The 21,110-nt window shown below is 36.3% G+C and overlaps 3 protein-coding genes and 1 non-coding gene across 4 annotated transcripts; 2 read left to right on the top strand and 2 right to left on the bottom strand.

Annotated features, from left to right (window-relative positions):
• Positions 1-390: 390 nt before the first annotated feature.
• On the bottom strand, positions 391-6,851 carry LOC108197057 (coilin). The gene is made up of 14 exons (XM_017364536.2): positions 6,564-6,851; positions 6,094-6,158; positions 5,770-6,012; positions 5,419-5,631; positions 4,736-4,796; positions 4,115-4,237; positions 3,973-4,038; positions 3,785-3,890; positions 2,632-2,663; positions 1,676-1,876; positions 1,416-1,487; positions 1,181-1,330; positions 854-1,010; positions 391-752 (listed from the first exon to the last, which is right to left on the bottom strand). The coding sequence occupies exons 1-14, from the start codon at positions 6,756-6,758 to the stop codon at positions 559-561; spliced, it is 1,878 nt and encodes a 625-aa protein (XP_017220025.1). The 5' UTR covers positions 6,759-6,851; the 3' UTR covers positions 391-558.
• A 1,456-nt stretch (positions 6,852-8,307) lies between these two features.
• Positions 8,308-16,575, top strand: LOC108198596 (eukaryotic translation initiation factor 4B2). The gene is made up of 3 exons (XM_017366346.2): positions 8,308-9,562; positions 15,027-15,443; positions 16,201-16,575. Exons 1-3 carry the CDS (start codon positions 8,448-8,450, stop codon positions 16,217-16,219), a joined length of 1,551 nt encoding a protein of 516 aa, XP_017221835.1. The 5' UTR covers positions 8,308-8,447; the 3' UTR covers positions 16,220-16,575.
• Positions 16,576-16,762: 187 nt separating this feature from the next.
• On the bottom strand, positions 16,763-16,835 carry TRNAR-ACG (transfer RNA arginine (anticodon ACG)). Its single transcript has one exon. It is a non-coding gene; the product is annotated as a tRNA-Arg (tRNA).
• A 1,486-nt stretch (positions 16,836-18,321) lies between these two features.
• Positions 18,322-20,641, top strand: LOC108197578 (GDSL esterase/lipase At3g26430). The gene is made up of 5 exons (XM_017365230.2): positions 18,322-18,967; positions 19,151-19,360; positions 19,546-19,715; positions 19,811-20,081; positions 20,211-20,641. The coding sequence occupies exons 1-5, from the start codon at positions 18,715-18,717 to the stop codon at positions 20,468-20,470; spliced, it is 1,164 nt and encodes a 387-aa protein (XP_017220719.1). The 5' UTR covers positions 18,322-18,714; the 3' UTR covers positions 20,471-20,641.
• Positions 20,642-21,110: the final 469 nt, after the last annotated feature.

Genomic DNA, 21,110 nt, shown 5'->3' with positions numbered 1-21,110 from the left:
ATCTGCAGAAGAAATATTTTGCAGAATGTGTTGGGAAATTTTGCCATTTTAGTTTCCGTGTGTTCACATTTTTGTGTCTTCGATATTTAAAGCAGCTAACAACAATCAAACTGAATGACATCTATTGGTTCGGAAATGATAAAGAATTTTCATTTCATGTCACAAAATTATTAATCCAAACTCTAACAAATGGGTCTGAAGTTCCGATTCTCGTTAACTGGACTCAGTAATCAAACGTCAGAGATTCTTTAGACCACTTGGCTCCAAGGGGGCTTCGGGACAAACAATTCAATAAGGACATGGTTCAAGCAACAAGTCCTTGGGTGTATTATACTACAGCCAAATATAGAGAACATGCATAATGATATATTATTAGATAAGAACCAGAGCTTAGAACAGGAGGATATAATTAAGCATAGTTGAGCACACAAGAAACAGTTAAAGAGTACAACATCTCGCATTTCTTCTAGATAAAAAAAAGAAAATGTACTGAAAGTTTCAAACTGGTAGGGGAAGAAGCGACTATGACTCCATTTAGCATGCATACATGTCAGTTCTTCATTTGCCTTGTTTTGATCGAAGACGAGACATTGTCGGACCAAGTGCACTGCCTCTCCATGCTCTATACGATGGGGCATTCTTCCTCGATGCGCCCTCAGTCCAAGTACTCCAACCGTTGTCCTCGGACAACTCTATCTTCTTGGTATTTGAATCCTCGGTAAAGTGATCCCACAAATTTACCTCTCCATCACCTTCAAGAAGATTATCCATCTTATTTATATATACATTACATAGTTGCAACTCGTGAACCAATATCAAGTCCTGATACAACTGAATAAACAGTAGGTTATACCTTTGTCTGGTATCTGCTTTTGTTTATCTTCAGACAAGCTCGATGTAGCATTCTCATTGCCTACAGGACCTCCACCAACTTTGACAGTTGCATCTTTTCCGGAATTTGTTTCATCTATCTTGACTATACGAACATCAATAAGTGATCTAAAATCTATCTGCACGTGGAAAACAAATGTAAGTGTTTCCCAGAGAAACTAACTGGTTTCTGGATTCTGCTGGAAGCTAGTCAGTGACTAGTAGAAATGCAAACCAAATCAAACACTGATAATTAAAGTTAGAGGGTTATAATTAGAAAAAAAAATTATGTTAAACAGTTGAGTAAGACCTCCAACGATCCATCCTCCTTGTAAAGAGGTATATCTTGCTGTGATGCAGGCTCATCCCCGTCTAACTTCTCAAGAACAACCGGATATTCTGGAACAGGGGCTAGCATGATTGATTTGGATTCAGGTTTGTACCATAATACTCTTCCAACCTAAGTCATTAGGAATTAAAAGCATTAAGCATTCATAGTCCTGATAATGAGAAATATAGTCATTAAAATATTTATAAGAACATACTCGGAACTCAGAAGGCTCGGGAGTCCATGATGATGATAATTCGAGCAGCCGATATGCAATCACGTGACCTTCCTGCAAATTCCATGTACAGGATATGCGATATAGCGTTATAAAACTTTATATGTTCATCATCTGGTGTCATGAAGTGTATGGACAGCAAAGTTATAGACTGAAAGCAAAGTTGATGTTCTTCTTCACTTCTCTTAGCAGTAAACTATACATAAATATATACCACAAAAGAAAAAAAGAGGGACAGAGACCTTCGGCATGTTTCCAGGAAGTGGAGGAAGTTCGTTAAATTCAATGGTAGAGCTAATAACAATATCTTTTACGATATTGTGAGTATCAGAATGATCTCCGTCGTTGTTAGTATGATCATTTCTTTGAGTAGATGAAATCTTCTCAATACCCCATTTTTGCCCTTGCTTCTTACTAGTGATTCCATTCCACTGAAAATTTTCCTGGAAAACAACCACGAGATAATTTATTTATGGAAATTTAACACCAAGCCATGATGGAAAAGATAGCACTCCAATAAAACAATGAAAGTAATAAGACTGATTCTTAACTATTGTCAGTAGGGGGGAAACCATCCTTTCTGGTTCAGGAAAAGTTAATGAAATATCATACTGTATATTAATTTGCTTAAATAATGCAGTATTGTTTATTAATTGATGGCAAAATTGCTGCTCCCATCTTATTTTTATCCATTTAAATTTCACTGTACTATTCTCGCAAGCTAGGAATAATGCACATGCAACAATAATTTACCCCGGACCCTTTTATATCCCACTATCGTATTTACCTGCTAGATCAAGATTGCATTCAATTCCCTCCCACTTCTCACTCTAAAAATACCCACCCTACTTGTAGCTCCCATCTCCCATCCATATTTCTCTCCCGCAGTTTCTTTAGTTTCAATGAAAAAGCTGGATCGCATATACATTTTTGCCTCTTCAGCATCAATTCGAACTGGTAACCCATTTTTCTCCTTTCTACCTTTACAGATTTTATTGTGTAATGATACAAGTACATAAACAATGATCTGCTTTTACATACGGCATTATACAGCTTAAATAGTCTATTAAATATGATTACAAGTATGCTGTAAACTTTTAGTAGAACATGTAGCAATAAAGATGTCTATTGTGAAATGCATAATACATTGACACCAAGAGGGAAAAAATACAGATAGAAATAGACACGAGAATCATACCATAGATACCTGACTCTCCGGAACAGCTTCATCTGCATCGGACAGAATGATATATCAGAATCCAACTCGTATGTGTGTGTGTGTGTAAAATTTACAACTTCACCATTTAAAAAACAAATATTAAAGTAATTGAAAGTTAGGGCTGTAAACGAGCCGATTCGAACTCCCAGATGGTCATGCTCAGATCAGAAGCTCGGATTCGAATCTCATAAAAGTTTTAGAGCTCTTATCATACTCTTATTCCAATTAGTATATTCATTTATAACTTGACTTGCGCTTTCAACAAATATAATATTACCTATTTACTTTCAGACTTTAGTTAAACCAGCCACTGAGATATCCCATATAATATGTATTCAAAAATAATTAATATTGTATTCATAGCTAATTTTACTTATAGAAAAGATGAAACTACATATAAAATAATATGATTGAATACATATTGAGCATATATAAAAAAAATTCTATTATTATCAAGCTGATCAGAAACTTATTGAGAGTATTAGTATGGAGAAATGATTTGTCCAATTATATACTTTGCTCAATATCTGATCGTTTCTATATAAATTATACAAGTCCCAATTTTATTTTCAAACTGACGATGAACGATGTATCGCACGTTACTCACAGTTATATTCACCCCTTCCTTGAGCATCACCCTCAAAAGAAAGCTTAATCTCCCACTTCTTACTTTAGAGTACTATAAGTTAATACTAGATATTCAATTGCTTTTAAATTTGAACTGGTGAAACTGAAGAACAAAACAATATGGTTTTATAAGTAAGAATCATCGTTTTAGCACCATTAGACTGATAGAAAAGAAAGAGTACAGGATGCAGCACCAGTTGCATGCTTCCATAGGAGCGATATTAATAGATATTTATCATTAATTTACTTGCGAATCTGTTAGACGGCTTATACCAAACTGTACAAACACTATAATTAATACTTGAAATGACAAGTGACCTTATTACCTAGCATCAAAAGTCTAACACAAGGACAACATATTTCAGAACACTAGGATGTTGAAATTACAAAAAATAAACAATCGTAACTAACGTTAGAAGAATAACAAGCAAGGTAGGCCCCATAACTCAAGACATGATACAAGCAGGTAAAAGTACAGAAATCTGAAAGCGTGAAAGAGTCGGACCTTCATCCAGAGGATCAAACCGGATATGCCCTGGCCTTGCCAAGACTGGAGCACTATCTTCTTTCTTATATTTATTGTATCCTTCATGTGACTGCTTCCAATGGAGCTGCAAAAGTGACATTCCAAAATTGTAAATTGAGTTTCTTGAATAGTTCAGAAAAAGGGGTTCATGAGTCTTTGCTACTCACAAGTCCTTTTGATTGGCTAATAACCTCTTTCTTTTCAGTTCTGGGTCGTCTTTCCTTCTGTTTTAGCTGCAATAATAATGTACAGATATTTGTTGAACAAAATAAAAGGTCAGGATGGAAATGTCCATAAAAAACTACTCACTGGTCTTCTAATATCACCAACTGGTCTTTTAGTATCGCAAACCTCCTCCTTCTTTCCAATTTTAGCCATTGCCCGCAACCATTGCCTCTTAGCCTTTTTACGGCGGGCACTTCTACTTGGAAGCTGTCAAGAAAAAACTTGGGCTGATTTTTACATTGATCACTCTTGTTGACGTGAAAATCTATTCGGTTTATTACCACTTCAAAATTAGGAAGCCGCCACTTATTTTATTATTCAAGACCAATGCTACCCCACTCAGCTGGATGTGTCCAATGTGGATACATATTCAAGTGTCAAAAGTGTTGAAAGTAATTTTAGATTTTGTGTTTTGTCAACTAACACAAAGTGCTAAGTGTCCACATCTATTTCCACGTGCCAAGTGCCAGTGCACCACAATGGAACTCAAGATGTAACAGAATCGGGGTATCATACTTCAAGATTAAAAAAAAAAAAAAAAAAAAAAAAATCAAATTACACACATTTTATGTAACACACATTTGAACAGATCCTTCTATAGCATTAAAAGCTTCGAATACCGCATTGAGCAACTTCTTTGGTATTAATAAAAAGTAAAAGATAACTATTGCAATCTTCTTTCAATGAAGTAAATCCAATATTAACCTTTTTAGTTGGAGCAGGGGAAGTGTCCTTGTTCTCTTTATCATTCTCTTCCAGCTGATCACTACAAACAATTTGACAAAAATGCATAACCAGCATCAATTTTCTAACAAATTTTACCATAAAAATTGATTTGGGTGAGAGAATAATAAAGAGTGACACCCACGATGAAACCCTTCATTTTGAAAGATAATAAAAATAATGCATGTCCAAAAATAAAGTCCAGGACTTCAGGTTTATTATAATAATACAGTTTCAGCACAATTCGGGAACAAACAATATACTTTTCATGTGACATGTGTAGCAGCCATTCCTGTCAGATATGCATTTACGAGGGTGGGTTTAGTATCAGTGCAGATGCTATGGAAACAGAGATCACATTGGGGCACAGGATTAAAAAATATTGAGTTTGATAAAGTTAAGTCAATGTCGTATAGTGGTAAATGCGGAAGCTTTTTTGATGAAAATGCATAATCAAATCCTGGTCGATTTACAGCAGTAAAGCGTGTGGATGTATGTACAAACAAACAGGCTTGGCTACGTCGACTCTTAAGTTAGATGACAGGTCAATTTGGTAACCCATTCCCCCCTGAAGATCATTATATGCTTAATGGATGCATTCGTGAATATCTTTCTTTCTCGCAGAAGGCCATATAAAGTGCATGCTTCACTATTATAGGGTCTACCTCTTAACACTTTTAGAAGATTCATCAGAACTACTACTTTCAGTACTTTCTGAAATATTTTCTGTATCTGGTTTGGTCTTTGTTTTAGATGATTTTTCCTTCTTGTGATGACTCTTGCGCACAAGAACTCCATCATCATGTCTGCCCTTATTCTTGTTTGTGCGATGATCCTTTTTGGCACCATCAGGAACTGCCACTTTATGTTTCTTTGTCCTGTAATACAAGGACTCAAACAATTCATAAACCCTAGAAGAGTAGAAGGCTAGGTAAACGAACAACTGACATGTACCAACATATGAATCATATTAACACGGGACTACGGGTTCGTCAGAAACAGACTGTTACACATACGTTGACCCCACAAGTCCTTCAGATGCTTTTCTTTTCTTTGAAAGTGCATTTCCACCCAATGTATTTTCTACTGCATTGGCATCTTCATCATCTTCGGAATCACTTTGGTAGCCCCCTGATTCCTTATTAAATTCTTCATTAGCTAAAAGTTCCACACCTTTCACAATCTCTAATTCATCAGCTGAGCCATTCTTGTCGGCTACTTTGACAACATTAGATGACTTGCGTCCTTTCTTTTTCACACTGATACACACAAATCTCAATTACCATCAACAAATGACGTGAAAAAACAAATAGTACTGTGGGAACCAAATCAAAACTAACCTGATAATTTCTTTATCTTTCAAAAAACAAGTGGATTCAAACGGAGGCAACACAAAGCCATCCATCTGCAAGAAAACAACACTACTCTCATTCTACTATCAATAACCACAAATCTAATTCACAACCATACCAAGCATACACATTCCTTCGAAAAATCAAAAACAAGGGTGAGCCCATCAATGAACAAACAAGTATATATATAAAAAAAACACAATTTTTAATTCAATGGGGAGCCCTTTCTTCAAAAGCCCTAGACTTTAGCAACTATCAGTACCAATATGAGACAAAACTTAAACCCATCCCCATCCCCAATTCAGATATATAAAGATCAACTCACAAATAATCACATTTGCAATGCAAATCATTCATACATACAAATACCATACAACAAACATATACATGAAGAGAGAGGGCGGGAGAGGTATATGGGGGAGAGAGAGGGAGGGGGAGAGAGAGAGAGAGAGAGTTACAGAGAGAACAAGGCCATGTGGGCAAGACTGATGAAGACCAAAAAGATGAAGGAGGTGGTCAGAAAGCTGAGAGAAATTGGGATGCTGATTGGGTTTAACAAGAAGCCAGCTCTGTTGCAACCCTTGTGATCTTTGAGACTTGCTCAGAATGTGTTCATCTTCAAAAACCAATCGAACCCTCAAGTTGCTATCCATCAAGAAACACAAACACAAACACTACTAATCTTTTCACTTGAGTTCACTTCACTTTGGGAAGAGAACAAGGGTTTGTTGTGGTGCTCCACCAACAAGACCAGTCATCAGCTGTCTGACTTTATATAAAACCCTCTCTAGTACCACGTGTACGTGGCATTATCACCGTTTTACTGAAAATTGGATTATTTGAAACTATGATACGACTCGCTCCATCTCAAAATAATTGTGGTTTGACTTTCTGCATGTAATTTAAGTGTAGGAAAATCGTACTTTTACATATCATTTTTTAATTTTTTTTCTGAATAAAAAGATAGATGCTAAATTTTTATTCAAAAAAATAAAATTTGAAGAATAATATGTAGAGGTATGATTTTTTTCACCTTAAATTAGGTGTAAAAAATCAAAACGACACTTATTTTAGGACGGAGAGAATATTTGTTAAATTTATTTGTGAACGTAAAAGATATTAATGTTTTATACACATTGATAAAGACGTCCTCGTATTATAAATTATTTATACAATTTTCAAGCTTGTTGGAACAATTTTTTTCAAAACTTTTAGACCGTTTTGTCTCTATACTAATACCATTCCGAAATTCAAGATTTTGTTATTTCGAGATTTTTAACTAAAATACATCAATCGGTTATCAAAGAAGTAATAGTCTCCAAAAAAAATAAAATAATACAAATTACTAATAAGTTAATTTGTATTGAAGCACATGTTCTTCTGCTTGTTCCGTATACAAGTGTTTATACGTGCTTCGTGGTACATAATTATATTATTAATCTATGACTCATGAGTCATGATATATAATTATGTTATAAATTCGTGTTTGTGATGTATTGGTTTCTGGTTGTCAATAAAAAAAATAATATTAACAAATTATCTCCTAAATATATATGTCTTGTATTTTGGAGTATTAGTTCATTAGTAACATCCATAGACGAATGGAAGGGGTCGGGTCCTGCCCCTCCTAAATCTGTAACATTTTTTGTCCATGTATTTTTATATTACTTGTATTTATTTAACTATGCTGTGTATACAATAAAATTACATCATTTGTTGCGAAAAGGATTTGGGTTTCCCCATTTATAACTCATTTCTTAGAATAAGACTGGGATATGAATTAAATTTTCTCATAAAACTCTGAAGAAGAAATGGACTTTTATAATATTTTTAAACCTTGTGTGTATAATTCGATCCCGAAAAATGATCATATCTTATATTTCATCACTCATAACCTCTAAATCAATAATGGATATGTTTCGTGTCCTCTGGACATATGATCGAAGATTTTATAAGTATGGTGATTTAACTATTTGATATTCTTAATTATAATATTAAAAAAACTGTATATATTTTCTGAATGCATAGAAGGTGATATTTTTTATAATGAAAAAAATGTAAAATTATTCTTGAGATAATAACCAATAAATAAATAAAAATGTCCATTCAATAAGAAAAAAATCCACTTGGGCTTGCAAATACATGGGCCTCACAGAAATCCCACTTATAATATTGCGACACGCTCTTCACATTCTCATTTCACTTTAAAACAAATAAAAAATAAAACAAAGCCAAAATTACATCGTCAGCATCATCACCACAATTTACATTTTAAGATCTTGAAAAAAGAGAGAGCTTTACACAAACTATACACACACTGTTCTGTATCTATCTCTTTCTTAATGTCGAAGCCATGGGGAAAGATTGGGGCTTGGGCGGCTGACGCCGAGCAAGCCGAGCTTGAGGAGAAAGAAGCCGCCGCGGCTCAGGCGGCGGCGACTTCTTCGCCGAGTTTTCCGCCGCTGAAGGAAGCTGTGACGTCGAAGCCCAAGAAGAAGCATAACAAGATGACGTTGCAGGAGTTTACAACGGGCGGCGGAGGCGGCGCGGCGGCGCGGCTGACGGCGGATGAGATGATGAGGCTGCCGAGGGGTCCGCAGGAGCGATCGGGGGATGAAATGTATGGGAAGATCGGTGGTGGGTTTAGTGGGTATGGGGGTGTAAGGGGTGGGGGTGGTGGGGCCCACAGGGATGGTGGGGGTGGGGCCCACAGGGAGAGAGGGGGTTATGGTGGTGGGTTTGGTGAGGGTGCGAGTGGGAGAGGGAGGGATGTGGAGGTGCATTCTAGGGCTGATGAGGTCGATAATTGGGCAATGTCGAAAAAATCGGGTGTTGGGTTTGATAGGGGTGGTGGGAGTAAGTATGGTTCTTTCGGAGGGAAGGCGGATGAGGTGGATAATTGGGCTGCGGGGAAGAAACAATATGTTGCTGCTGCTCCTCCTCCGGCTAGGGGTTCGGGTGGTTTTGGGTCGGGGTTTCGTGATTTTAGTGGTCCTGGAGGGGGAAATGATCGTTGGACGCGTGGAGGTGGTGGTGGGGGAGTAGGTGGTGGGGAGGAGCCACAAAGGCCTAGGCTGGTGTTGGATAAGCCGAGGACGGATGGGGTTGTGAATGAGGGTAGTGGTGGTGCTAAGGTGGTTACAAATAAACCGAATCCGTTTGGGGCGGCTAGGCCTAGGGAGGAAGTGTTGACGGAGAAAGGATTGGATTGGAGGAAAGTGGATATGGAAATTGAAGCAAAGAAGAGTGGTAGTAGACCGAGCAGTGGACAGTCTAGTAGGCCTGGTAGTGCGCAGTCGGAGCGTGGTGGTGAGGGAGGAGTTGCATTGCAGCAGGTAGTGATGAAGGCGAAGGTTAATCCCTTTGGTGATGCTAAGCCGAGGGAGGTTTTGCTTGAGGAAAAAGGGTTGGATTGGAAGAAAATTGATTTGGACTTGGAGCGACGGCGTATTGACAGGTTCACAACCAATTTTAGTTCTATTGTTATTTACATTGCTTTAAGAAATGGGTCATAAGAGCAAGTCCAAGAGGCACCCTATCATAACTCCTAAGTCAAATTTTAATGAAATTGAAGTGAAAATCATCTCCAACACTTGAGAAAATTTTATATTAGTAGATATAGCTTGTTCTGGTCAGTGCAGATATAGCCATTAGAATAAGAAATGGATAAAAAACAAATAGAGTTAACATTGAGGAGGGTTGTTGGAGTTAAACTCTACATTTGCATTATAAATGACGTAAGAGCTAATATAATAATAACAATTGTTATAGGGAGTGTGTCCAGCAACTCTTGGACTTGCTCTAACTCCATCTTAGTGAGCTCAATCAGTCAATCACTACATATGAATCATTTAATTAAGATATTATGTGTGAGTATGATTATCATCCAAACCATTGCCCTATCACATATGTGGTCTTTTAGTTAATAACTTGATTTGCATTGGTGGTTTAATTGAATTGGCAATTATGTCATCACTAAGATTGTGTTCCCATTGCACGTTTAGAATTGCTTATATATGATGCATTTGTTTTTCATGCATTTTCTGTATTGGATAGAATAATGGTATGACAAAATACAATTCATGGGCGAATTAGAGTGAAATATGCATGTGAAGAAACGAATTAAGCTGACAGAAACAAAAGAATAAACCTATAGTTGCTGAAAACTAGTTATGAAATATCTTCTAAGCTGGAGTTGGGTCTTTTTCCAAATGTTGACGCCTGACTCCTGCATAAAATTTGCAAGTCTAGTTGGGTGGAGCTGTTGTGAATATTATTTTACATATTTCTGTGTAGGCGAGTCTATAGTTTAGGTGATATTTGATAGACTTGTGAGATTGTTACGTGTCAAATAGCATTTGAAGTCGCTCATCCCTGACAACTGTATAACTACATCTTAAAACCACTTAAGCTAAAGAAAAGTCAATATTCTCCCTTGATTTTTAACTATTTGACTGTTCTGTCTTTGTGGTCTGTGTACCCAGTGTTGCATTTGCCATTACCCTTAACTACTGGGCCTAAAGGATTAAGCTGAAGGTCTGTAATTCTAATTCCTATAACTAGATAAATTTTGAATGAAGGAAACTCTGACAATATATAGAGTTTAAAGGCGACATATTTCAGGAATAGGAGTTATATCTTAATGCACAACTCTAAAAATATTTGCATAGGCTTAAGAGTCAGAAAGTTCTTTACGGGTTCACAATGTCCTCATCACCATAAATGATAAATCACATTCCTATGTACAAATGCGCCCTACACTGGAAATTGTATTATAATTTTAACACTTAAACAGCAATCAGAATCTTTGCATTTGAAAAATAAAAACAAATGTGTCAATAATAGTTTTTAATTAGGTAATGCATATAAACTATTTGATTCTTAAGTGATAAAATGTCACTAAACTATCAAGCTTAAATTACTGAAATAATAAAGTATATCTAATAAACCCCCGCGGATAATTCTTAAAGGTTAAAATTAATTTAGGCAATTGGAATAAGTGGAGAACTGGAGCTAGCAAACTACGACGTCTTACCAATTAGGTTTTTTATGCAGTAATATGTTGGTGATCTGTGAATAAAATGGAAGTGACCGAGTATCGCTTTTAAGCACAAAACCAATTGAAATTTCTTTTATTGTACATAGTAATCATTTTTGTGCCTGTTGGATCTGCTGCGCTCAGTTAAAGCGAGGCGAGGGATGTCCTCCTTGCGTCTAGGCATGCACTTTGGCGCTTGTCTAATAGAACTGCTTTAGCATCCGATAAGAAGTATTATGTGTTAGAGGGTCACTATAAAGCTTAGTTCTAGTTAGCGCACTGATCTTTTGCGGTAGTGGGCATAATATGGTATTAGCAATCTGGACCTAGTATATTATTTGAAGCTATATTTGATAGGCCTTTTCTTTGCCTGAAAGGAGCCCTTTTTCCCGAAGCAAAAAAGAAGAAAACACATATTTACCTTAATAAACATATTTAAGATGCACATTTGGAGAAATGAATTTTTTTTCCCCTTTGCTTGTTATAATATTTTGGCCATTTTTTAGAGAACATGGTGTTTTTGTCATTTTTCTACATGTAATACAATATTGATATTTCTTTGTTCAAGGGATTATCCTATGTTATATAGGATTCTCTTGGTTGATTTGCAGTGGCGATAAGATTGACAGTGTACACAATGTTGTCATTGAGACTATTCCTTTTGCACACTTTAAAATGCTTATATAGAATGCATTGACACTGTACACAATGTTACAATTAGATTTAACTCTTAACCATTAGGCCTTAAGGATTAAGCTAGAGGTTTATAGTTTCAATTCCTATAGTCAGCCAAATTACGAATAATTTAGACATTAATAAGTCATGAATTTTATTGAGAAAAGTCATTTCATGAATGAGAGCCCAATCTTATGCACTGTTCTATAATTCTCTGCTTGGAGTGATTTAATTATATGTCTAAGGCTGTGTTCACTTAGATGGAATGGAATGAGGGCAGAATGGAGTGAAAAATTATATTAAAAATTTGTGGGGAAAGAAGAAAGTATGAGATAATAATGACTAAGTATGAATTGATTTAAATTTCTTGTGATAAAGATGGTAATTATAAATGATGTTGAAATGGAATGAGCATTCCTTCCAAAACATGTGGGTTAGAATTCTAGTTAAAATAGTTGGAATTGAATGATTGAAGGAATGAAAATTATTAATATTTTCTCTGATCAACCCCATGTTAGAGTGCAAAGTTCATTCCTTTCTCCCTCCATTCCATTCCATCCAAGTGAACACAATATAAGAGTCTAAAGGTTTCCTATTGTTACAATTTTTTTTCCCTGTCCACTGTTGGTTACTTCAGCTGCCAGTCGCATATTTAAGAGACTCAGAGTCTTAATTTAAAGGTTGAAAAGTTAATGCCAAAATAGTGCTTCAAGAGACTCCTAGTCGCTCTTTAACTTTATAGGAGCCTCCCTTTTTTCCTCAATCTTGAGGAGCCGCCTCCCAGTCTTCTGTCATTCTATAATATATAATTGAAGGCACTATCTTTCTCTCTTTACTTATTGTACTAGATAGTACTTAAAAATAATAGGGATCGACTGAGTTGAAGGAGTATTGTGATAAACTACTTTTATGTTAACTAAATAAGGACCGACTGAGTTTAAGGAGTGTGGTTAGAAATGTCACAATATCTTTGCACCAATTTACTAAGAGTCAGTTTTTTACAGTATATCTAGACAGGGGAATTAGGGCGCATTTGTTCACTGAATGCAGCAGAGTGGTCTTAATTGAACAAGTGAGATGAATAAGCTTGTTTTTTTCATTTCTTTTGTGGCTGAATGCCGACCAAGAGTGCTGAACAGCATAACTAAAAATTTTCTGATTTAGGAAAAACAATTTATTAAGCCCTTATTTGCCCAAATTCACTTTTTATGTTATTTTTCCACATTACTTTTTATCCATTTTACCTAAACAAGTTCTCATACATGAAAACCATATTGTGGTGGCTATTTTTTCTTTTATAAATTTTTTATATATAATATTTTGTTGGTTATGGTTAAACTGTAGCAACAGTCCAAACCTATAGACATATCCAAAAAACTATAATATGGTCGTCTATATGTATAAAGTAATTTCACTTGCCGCTTGTTTAGCATGATATTAAATATGTTATTGTGCTATATATTTCTAGTGAAGATCTTTTTGTTACTATGACATTTATGCAATTAAAATATTAGTTGCAATCTAATAATCGCCTGTATGTATCACAAACATGATATAGACTTATATTCTTTGATAATTTTATAACATGTAATGTATGCAATGTTATCTAATTACAATGACAACTTTGAAGATAATATCATTCAGACACTTTAAATTTCTATTTAACAAGCAATAGTATCATTTAATATTCAGAATTCTATTACTTATTCTTTCATATTATTCAGAAATTTTAATCATTCAGATTTGGCAAATGACCGCTTAGACTCTCTCTGAGATTTCCTAATTCCTTATGTGCAAGGTCACTCTTCTGGTCAAGTAGTGGCCCTGACATGTAATCAACCTTTAGAACCTAATGAAGTGTATGAGATTCTATCAGTGAGGCCTTTTGGTTTCTCTAACAAAAATTTATATAGTGTTAGTCGTACTCAAAAATCATTTCACAGAGTTTGGTTAATTGTTATATTATTATCAAAGTATATTTTAAGGCAGTGTGCATTGCATGGGCTATTGGGAATTGGGATTGCTTCTTCTCTCATCCTCTCTCTTTGTTTTTTTGCATACTAGCTTATCTTGGTGATAGAGGACATGGATTGAGATTCATATTACGTGTGAGATGTAGGCAAACCTTTCTCCTACTCCCGTAAGCGGGAAAGGCTGAGAAGGCCATTGGCTTTTGATTAGAAAATGTAAATACACAAGAAAACATAAAGTGGCAATAAAAGTACATGTGTAAAAATACTAGCTAGGACGGGAAAAACTCTTTAAAGTCTGAACCCACACGCTGGCTCCCTATTTCTCCCCCAATTGCCGTAATCAAATTATGGAATAACAATGATGTTGTCAGTGAAGATGCAGACTATAGGAAATTAGATATAGTGCTGTCTGTGTGACTGTCTAGGGTTCATGGAATGACACAAGAACTATTGTGTCATGTGTTGTTACATATGTAGTTACTTGTTATCCTAGGTTTATGCACATATATAGCTACTTGTGTCATTTTTCATTTTCATGGCCTCTTTTATTTAGCCTTTACACCCTCGTTGACATGGGTGTGGGTATGGTATATTGGGATCTGAGTCAGATCCTTCATATTAAAACTGGACACTTCACCTTGCCGCAATCCAGTTCAATTTAACATACAAGGCGTTGTTTACAGATAGCTAGCTCCATGGAAGACTAGTTTCAGTATTATCTTTTTAATTTTATGCTACCGCTATGAATATCATGTATGTAACACAAGCAAGTGTAGACGATTTATTGGTAGTAGATACTGGATTCAAAAATGTAATATGAAGATTATATAGAATATCTATATTTGCTAGCTGAGTCATACCAATGTCCCATGTCGACTCTGTCCAAGAATTCTGGATATTTTACAATTAAGAATTCTAGGATCTGTACCCATGTACTAAACCTGAACGCTGTACCTAGTCGGCGGCAACAATTTTTTTTTATTATGATCTGTTCCTGACCTTTTTTTTAGGGTCTTTTCATTGGCAGTTTCTCTATTACATACTTGTTCTGGTAGTTCTATTGTGGTTACTTTGTGAGAGTATGTCTTGTACACATGTCTGCGTCTGTTTTTAATATAGCTGTAAAAGTGTAAGAAATCATATATAAATGTGAACAACAATATTGTTGCCTTGTTGAGTTATTTTGAATAAGGTGTGTATATCTTAGTCTCTAAATCAAACATTCTGTTTCTCAGGCCTGAGACAGAGGAAGAAAAGAACTTGAAAGTTGAAATTGATCAATTGAAGAGGGAACTTGAAATAGAATCTGCTGCAAATGTTAACAGGGAATCTCAGGAAGATCAGACAAGTTTGCATGATAGAATACTTCAGAAAGAGAAGGAGTTGGAGCAGATCACTCGTGAATTCGATGACAAAGTTCGATTCGCACAGAAACCCATAGAAAGGCCAGGGTCTGGATCAGGGAGGAGTTCTGTGGTGCCTGAGAGACCACATTTTCGTTCTGGATCATTTGGAGAATCCAGGAACATAGAATTCACAGAGAGGCCTCGTTCACGTGGCACTGGCGATGCATGGCCAAGGCAGCGAGATGAAAGGCGAGGGTTTCAAGGTGGCAGAGAAAGAGGTTTTTTGGGTAGTAGAGATGTTGACAGGTATGCCTTGCTATCTTTATTATTTTTTCCTAATTTATCAAGCAATGTCAACTGATACAAAGTTTACGATTAAATCATGTTATTTAATTTCAAATATCAAAGAGAACTCTGGAAGAAAACTTTAAAGAAATAAATACCATAAGTTGTCTCCCACTTTTCTGAAAGCCAAGGTGTGTCAACTTATTACAAAGTTACCAATTAATAAGTTCAAATAGTGAAAGAAGCCCTGAAAGAAAGCTTTAAAGAAATAAATACCATAAGTTGTCTCCCACTTTGTCCCACTTTTTCTGAAAGCCAAGGTGTATCTATCTGATCACTAGTACCTGAAAAATTAGGAAAATGCTGATATATAAGGAGCACTAATCAACTGTTTCTGCTACTGTATAATTTCTTGGGATGTCACATGTCATATCTATCTATCTATCTATCTATCTATCTATCTATCTATTTGACAACACATTTGAAGCCGGATCTTTGGTAATGTATCTTTTGTTGGCTTTTAAAGCAGTTATGTGTCGCATACTCATTTAGTAACTATTCTGTACCAGTCACTTTTGTGTCACTTTTGTATTGCAACATTATCAGTTGATCACCAGAGGGAGGGAGGCACTTGCAATTTGCTGGGAAATTTATACTGGCACCAACTGCAATAACTATAACTCTGTTGTATATTTCTACGTATACTTGCTAATAATGTTCTAGATTTGGATGTAAAGTACCACAATTTTGCCGCATCATCTGTTCTCTTCTTTGGCAGGTCGGGCGATAGATGGTGAACTTCTATTTCTGTGGATTCTTTGACTGCTGTCTTAACCATTGACAGACTTGGACTGGAATAATACTGTTGTCACCTGTTTAAAATTCTTTCTCCTGATTTTCGTGAAAGTAAGGGAGCTAGGGTTATCGAGTATGGCGACGAGAACTGGAGCTAATCTATTGTTGGATGTTGAAACAATGTAATATTTGCATTAGCCTGACTCTTTTTTTTCGTTTGTTAACTTTCTTCCTCTTAGTCGTAGGTGCAAGAACAATAGGATATCTGTTATCGATTATTCTGAGGACTTGTTAACTTCGATGAACATCAATGATCATCTTTGCTTTTATCCAAAAAATCTCCACCTCTTTATTTGTATATTGTACCTTTGAGAGCTGTGGATATAGAAATCATTTCAATGTTATCAGAGTGATTCATGTAACAAAGCCGTGCCGTGTTTTACGGATTATAAATTGAATAAAAAGTAAGTGAAATTTCTCCAGTACAGGTATCCAATATCTTTCCGGTTGATGAAGAAAAAGAAATCTAGTTAAGGCAAAAATAACGACTCCGCTGGGGATCGAACCCAGAATCTCTGGTTTCGTAGACCAGCGCCTTATCCATTGGGCCACGGAGTCTTGCTTGTGTTACATTTGTCAAACGATTCATCGTAGACTGGCACGCAGCATGTTATGCTGCACAAATTTTGAGATCTTCCGATAATTTTTTTAGGAAACTCGGAAGAATAAGAGATTATTGCACTTTGTCATCTCAGATTTTGTCTCATTAGCAAATCAGACCTCACACTTTGAAACGTGATAGTCTGTAATCTTAAGTTTCAATTAGTTTTTTCTTTTTTTTTTTGCTAAAAAGGAATCAATTCATTAATCAAAAGCCATACGGCATCTACAAATATAATCAAAATTAGACAGACGCTGAATTATATCGCGGTTGAATCCTTTCTTCTTGGAAAGGCAACTAAGCGATTTGAAGATAATTTGGATATATGTACTTGTTTTCACTAGATAGGATTTCACCCGATTGGCTTTCACCTAACTATTTTGAACAATCGATCATAGATGCAATTCCATAATAACCTTCAAACCTGAATCAAACCCATGAAAACCATGCCGATCTATAATCTTATAATCTCGGTCATTACGAACATCAAAACACACCAAAACAAAAACCAACTCTCACAAGAAAGAGAGACTAACAAAAACCAAATAAATTGGGAACTTATTGAAAGGAAAACAAGATTTCAAAGGAGAAAAAAAAAAAAAGAAATCGGGGCATCCCACCGGTGAAAACCGATGGAAGCCCCCTCAAAAATCTTTAATTGAGGCTAGAGTTTGAGAGGGAAAGAGATACTTATCGTGACATCTTTTAAGTTTCAATTAGTTTTTAGTTTGTAAATTTAAAACTAATTGAAACAGAAAGCTAATTGAAATTTAGGGTTACAAACTACTACGTTTCAAAGTGTGGGATTTGATTTGCTAATGAGCCAAAGTCTGGAGATACAAAGTGCAATAATCTCTAAAAATAATCTCAGATGTATGATAATAGATGATAAGAAATAAACACCAAAAAATACCGTTTCTACTTTCTAGTGACTGAAATATAGCTTAAAATCAGTTCATAAAATCTAATACTCTCCCCATCTTGTTGAATTATACATATTCAAGTATGAGTAAACAACACATATTTTAATACTCTTATAAATTATAATTATACGACTTATGTCTGAGATAAAATATGAATTTTTGTTTGTCTTTCTAAAATCAGATAAAAAGACGAATTTGTGACGATAGGTAAACATTTTTGGGATAAAATCTGTTCAGCAAGTAACCGTATCACTTGAAGTTGAAGCAAGCATGATCCATTACATACTATACTGATGCCTCCATATATTCCCTATTCGATGTTCTTCATAATCTGATATTAGTAATCAGTGGCTCAGTGCTAAAAAATAACCAATCCCCATTCCCCAAGAAAAGCTTCAAGATGAAGCAAAACACAAGAAAACAAAACAAGCATAACTGATACTATCTCACTCACATGATCATTCATTCCCTTGCCAAACTATTATTCTTCTTTACTTTCACTTTTCCAGCCATTCCCCTAACTTCCATCCATAAAAAACACCCAACTTTTTCAACATTTAAATCGCCCCACTCTCGGGATCCCGATACCGTAGTCTAGTGGATACTTCTTTTCTTCGATCACCATCTCTCCGTCCCGACATTGTAGTCTAGTGATACTTCTCTTCTTCGATCACCAGTAATCCGATAATTCAAATATATAAAAAAACATTTTATTTACGAGAAAAAATTATGACCGGTTCTCCGATTCTCGGGTTTTTATTTGGGCCCGACATACATAGGCATGATTGGTGACAGGGGACCTCTTATCCTGATGCAGACTCTTGGCACCAACCACACTATATATTATTAGCTAGTGAGTGTACTCCTCACTATCACTATAGCTTAAAAATTTGCTCTGTTCTTTAGTTTTCAAATGGAGATTCTGAAGCATTGTGCTGCAAAGTTTATTACACTGGTAGCAGTGTCACTAGCACTACTTGCAAATGCAACAAATGCTACTAGCAGTGGCTGTCATTTCCCGGCCATATATAATTTCGGAGACTCGAACTCGGACACTGGTGGACTGTCAGCAGCCTTTGGTCAGGCTGGTGCACCTAGCGGCGAGACGTACTTTCATCAGCCTGCTGGTCGTTACTGCGATGGACGTCTAGTTATTGATTTTATCGGTATGTTTAAATTTAACCTTAATACTTGTGCTTTGCATTAAGTATTTTTTGGAACGACTCTGTTGAAATATAGCATGAGATCCAGTTTGAGGCCTTTCTCTGACGCCTTAAGGTTTTAGATGGACGGGTTGAAATTACTGAAAGTTTTTTTTTTTTTTTTTTACTAATGGTGATGGTGATCAGCAAAGAGTGTAGGGCTACCGTATTTGAGTGCATACCTGGACTCAGTTGGCTCAAATTTCAGTCATGGAGCCAATTTCGCCACTGCTGGCTCAACGATTAGGCCTCAGAATACAACTCTACATCAATCTGGTTTCAGTCCTATCTCTCTGAATGTCCAGTGGTATCAGTACAATGATTTTCATCGTCGCTCTCAGGCTTTCCGCTCCCAAGGTACATTCTTTATCATATACCTTCAATAGGCGCGATATGGTTGTTGTCTTGTTAATGTGGTTGTTTACGAGTTCTATAATGCAGCAAGGATTGAAATTTTGTTGATTAGCCTTTAGTAGTTCAATTGAGTTGATTTACTTTAGCAGTGATGGAAAAAATTTATACTTTCGGATTGATGAATGTAGGAGAGGTATTCAAGAAAATTTTACCAGCAGCAGAAACCTTCTCAGAAGGCTTATATACATTCGACATTGGACAAAACGATTTAACTGCTGGATTATTCCTCAACATGTCCACCAATGAAGTTAAAGCATTTGTCCCTGATGCAATAGATCAGTTTAATAACATCGTGAAAGTATGTTCCTGAGTGCTCTGCAGACCGCAGAACTTGAAATTTTTTCTGAATTTGTTCTGATATGAGATGTTACATATTGCTTGCGCTATCTGCAGAACATCTACAGTCAAGGCGGGAGATCGTTCTGGATCCATAATACAGGACCGGTAGGGTGCTTACCTTATGTACTGGAACGCGTGATGATCACTGCTGGAGAGATAGACCATGTTGGATGTGCAGGCTCTATCAATGATGTCTGCCAATTTTACAACACGAAATTGAAAGAAGCTGCAGAACAGCTCCGAAAAGATCTTCCATTGGCTGCTATTACTTATGTTGATGTTTACTCTGTCAAGTATGATCTCATCAGTCATGCTAGCAGATATGGTACTCTATTATCCTTTCCATCTCATTAAATTTCTATACTCTGTTCCAGTACTGGAACAGTGACCTAGCAAGCAGACACTTGACCATTATGCCAAACACGACCTTCTTATTTTTGGTGGTTTGGCGCAGGGTTTGCCCATCCACTACGAGCATGCTGTGGGCACGGAGGAAAGTACAACTACAACAGGAACGTCGGGTGTGGAGGAAAGATCAAGGTAAACGGGACAGAAGTGCTGATAGGAAAATCATGTCAGAATCCATCAGTGGTGATCAACTGGGACGGCGTTCACTACACAGAAGCAGCTAACAGATGGATCTTTGATCAAATTGTAGATGGTTCATATTCAAATCCACCAAATTCCTTGAAAATGGCCTGTCGCGCAAGCTAGCTACAGCCTGCAGGTTCCGAAACTAACATCTCATGTTCCGGTTCTGAACTGATAGATTTGGCAGTGCTTGATAACTTATGATTGATAATGAAGATGTTAATTGAAATTCAATTAAGACAGACATTATATTGCAACCACATATAACAAATTTACTTAATTACGTTCGATTTTCTTGCAGTCTTCCGGGTAATTAGGCAACCACAAATCCTGATTCTATTTTAGATTTTCTTAATTCCTAACTCCATATACTTAAATAGCATAAACTCATCCGAAACTTAAATTTAACTAATTGATACAACTCTTTAATCTTCATTGTTCAATGTTCATGCATTCATGCATGATACGACCTTAGATGAATCATTATCAATCCTCGCCTCATCTACCACCGCAAAATAGCCTTGGATAAATAATTATCAATCGTCAGGCTACGACCTCCACCACCACCACCCGCAAAATATGAAAGATTTAAGCGTTCTCCATGACGTACATTTCAATATTTTCTTCACGACTCTTTTCCTCTTATTCTTCTACAAACTCCCCTTCACAACCGCGGACATTAAAACAGTAACCATCTCCGATGACTCCCGTGAGCTCATCGAATTCACCTCATTCGGGTTCACCTCCACCGGCCACGTCACAA

The sequence above is a fragment of the Daucus carota genome, chromosome 8 (genome assembly GCF_001625215.2).
Source record: "Daucus carota subsp. sativus chromosome 8, DH1 v3.0, whole genome shotgun sequence".
NCBI classification, from domain to species: Eukaryota; Viridiplantae; Streptophyta; class Magnoliopsida; order Apiales; family Apiaceae; genus Daucus; species Daucus carota.
Note: the sequence above shows the minus strand (reverse complement) of the source record. Positions and strands in the feature narration are given on the sequence as shown.

Bases quoted from the DNA above. Each gene is read 5' to 3' on its own strand.
- LOC108197057 (XM_017364536.2), bottom strand. From the start codon at position 6,758: ATGGATAGCAACTTGAGGGTTCGATTGGTTTTTGAAGATGAACACATT. The intron at 1,488-1,675 runs GTCTCTGTCCCT...TGGAATTTGCAG, and splicing joins TTCCTGGAAACATGCCGAAG to GAAGGTCACGTGATTGCATA. The intron at 1,011-1,180 runs GTCTTACTCAAC...TTCCACGTGCAG, and splicing joins AGGAGGATGGATCGTTGGAG to ATAGATTTTAGATCACTTAT.
- LOC108198596 (XM_017366346.2), top strand. From the start codon at position 8,448: ATGTCGAAGCCATGGGGAAAGATTGGGGCTTGGGCGGCTGACGCCGAG. The intron at 9,563-15,026 runs GTTCACAACCAA...TCTGTTTCTCAG, and splicing joins GAGCGACGGCGTATTGACAG to GCCTGAGACAGAGGAAGAAA.
- LOC108197578 (XM_017365230.2), top strand. From the start codon at position 18,715: ATGGAGATTCTGAAGCATTGTGCTGCAAAGTTTATTACACTGGTAGCA. The intron at 19,361-19,545 runs GTACATTCTTTA...TGATGAATGTAG, and splicing joins TCAGGCTTTCCGCTCCCAAG to GAGAGGTATTCAAGAAAATT. The intron at 19,716-19,810 runs GTATGTTCCTGA...CGCTATCTGCAG, and splicing joins AGTTTAATAACATCGTGAAA to AACATCTACAGTCAAGGCGG.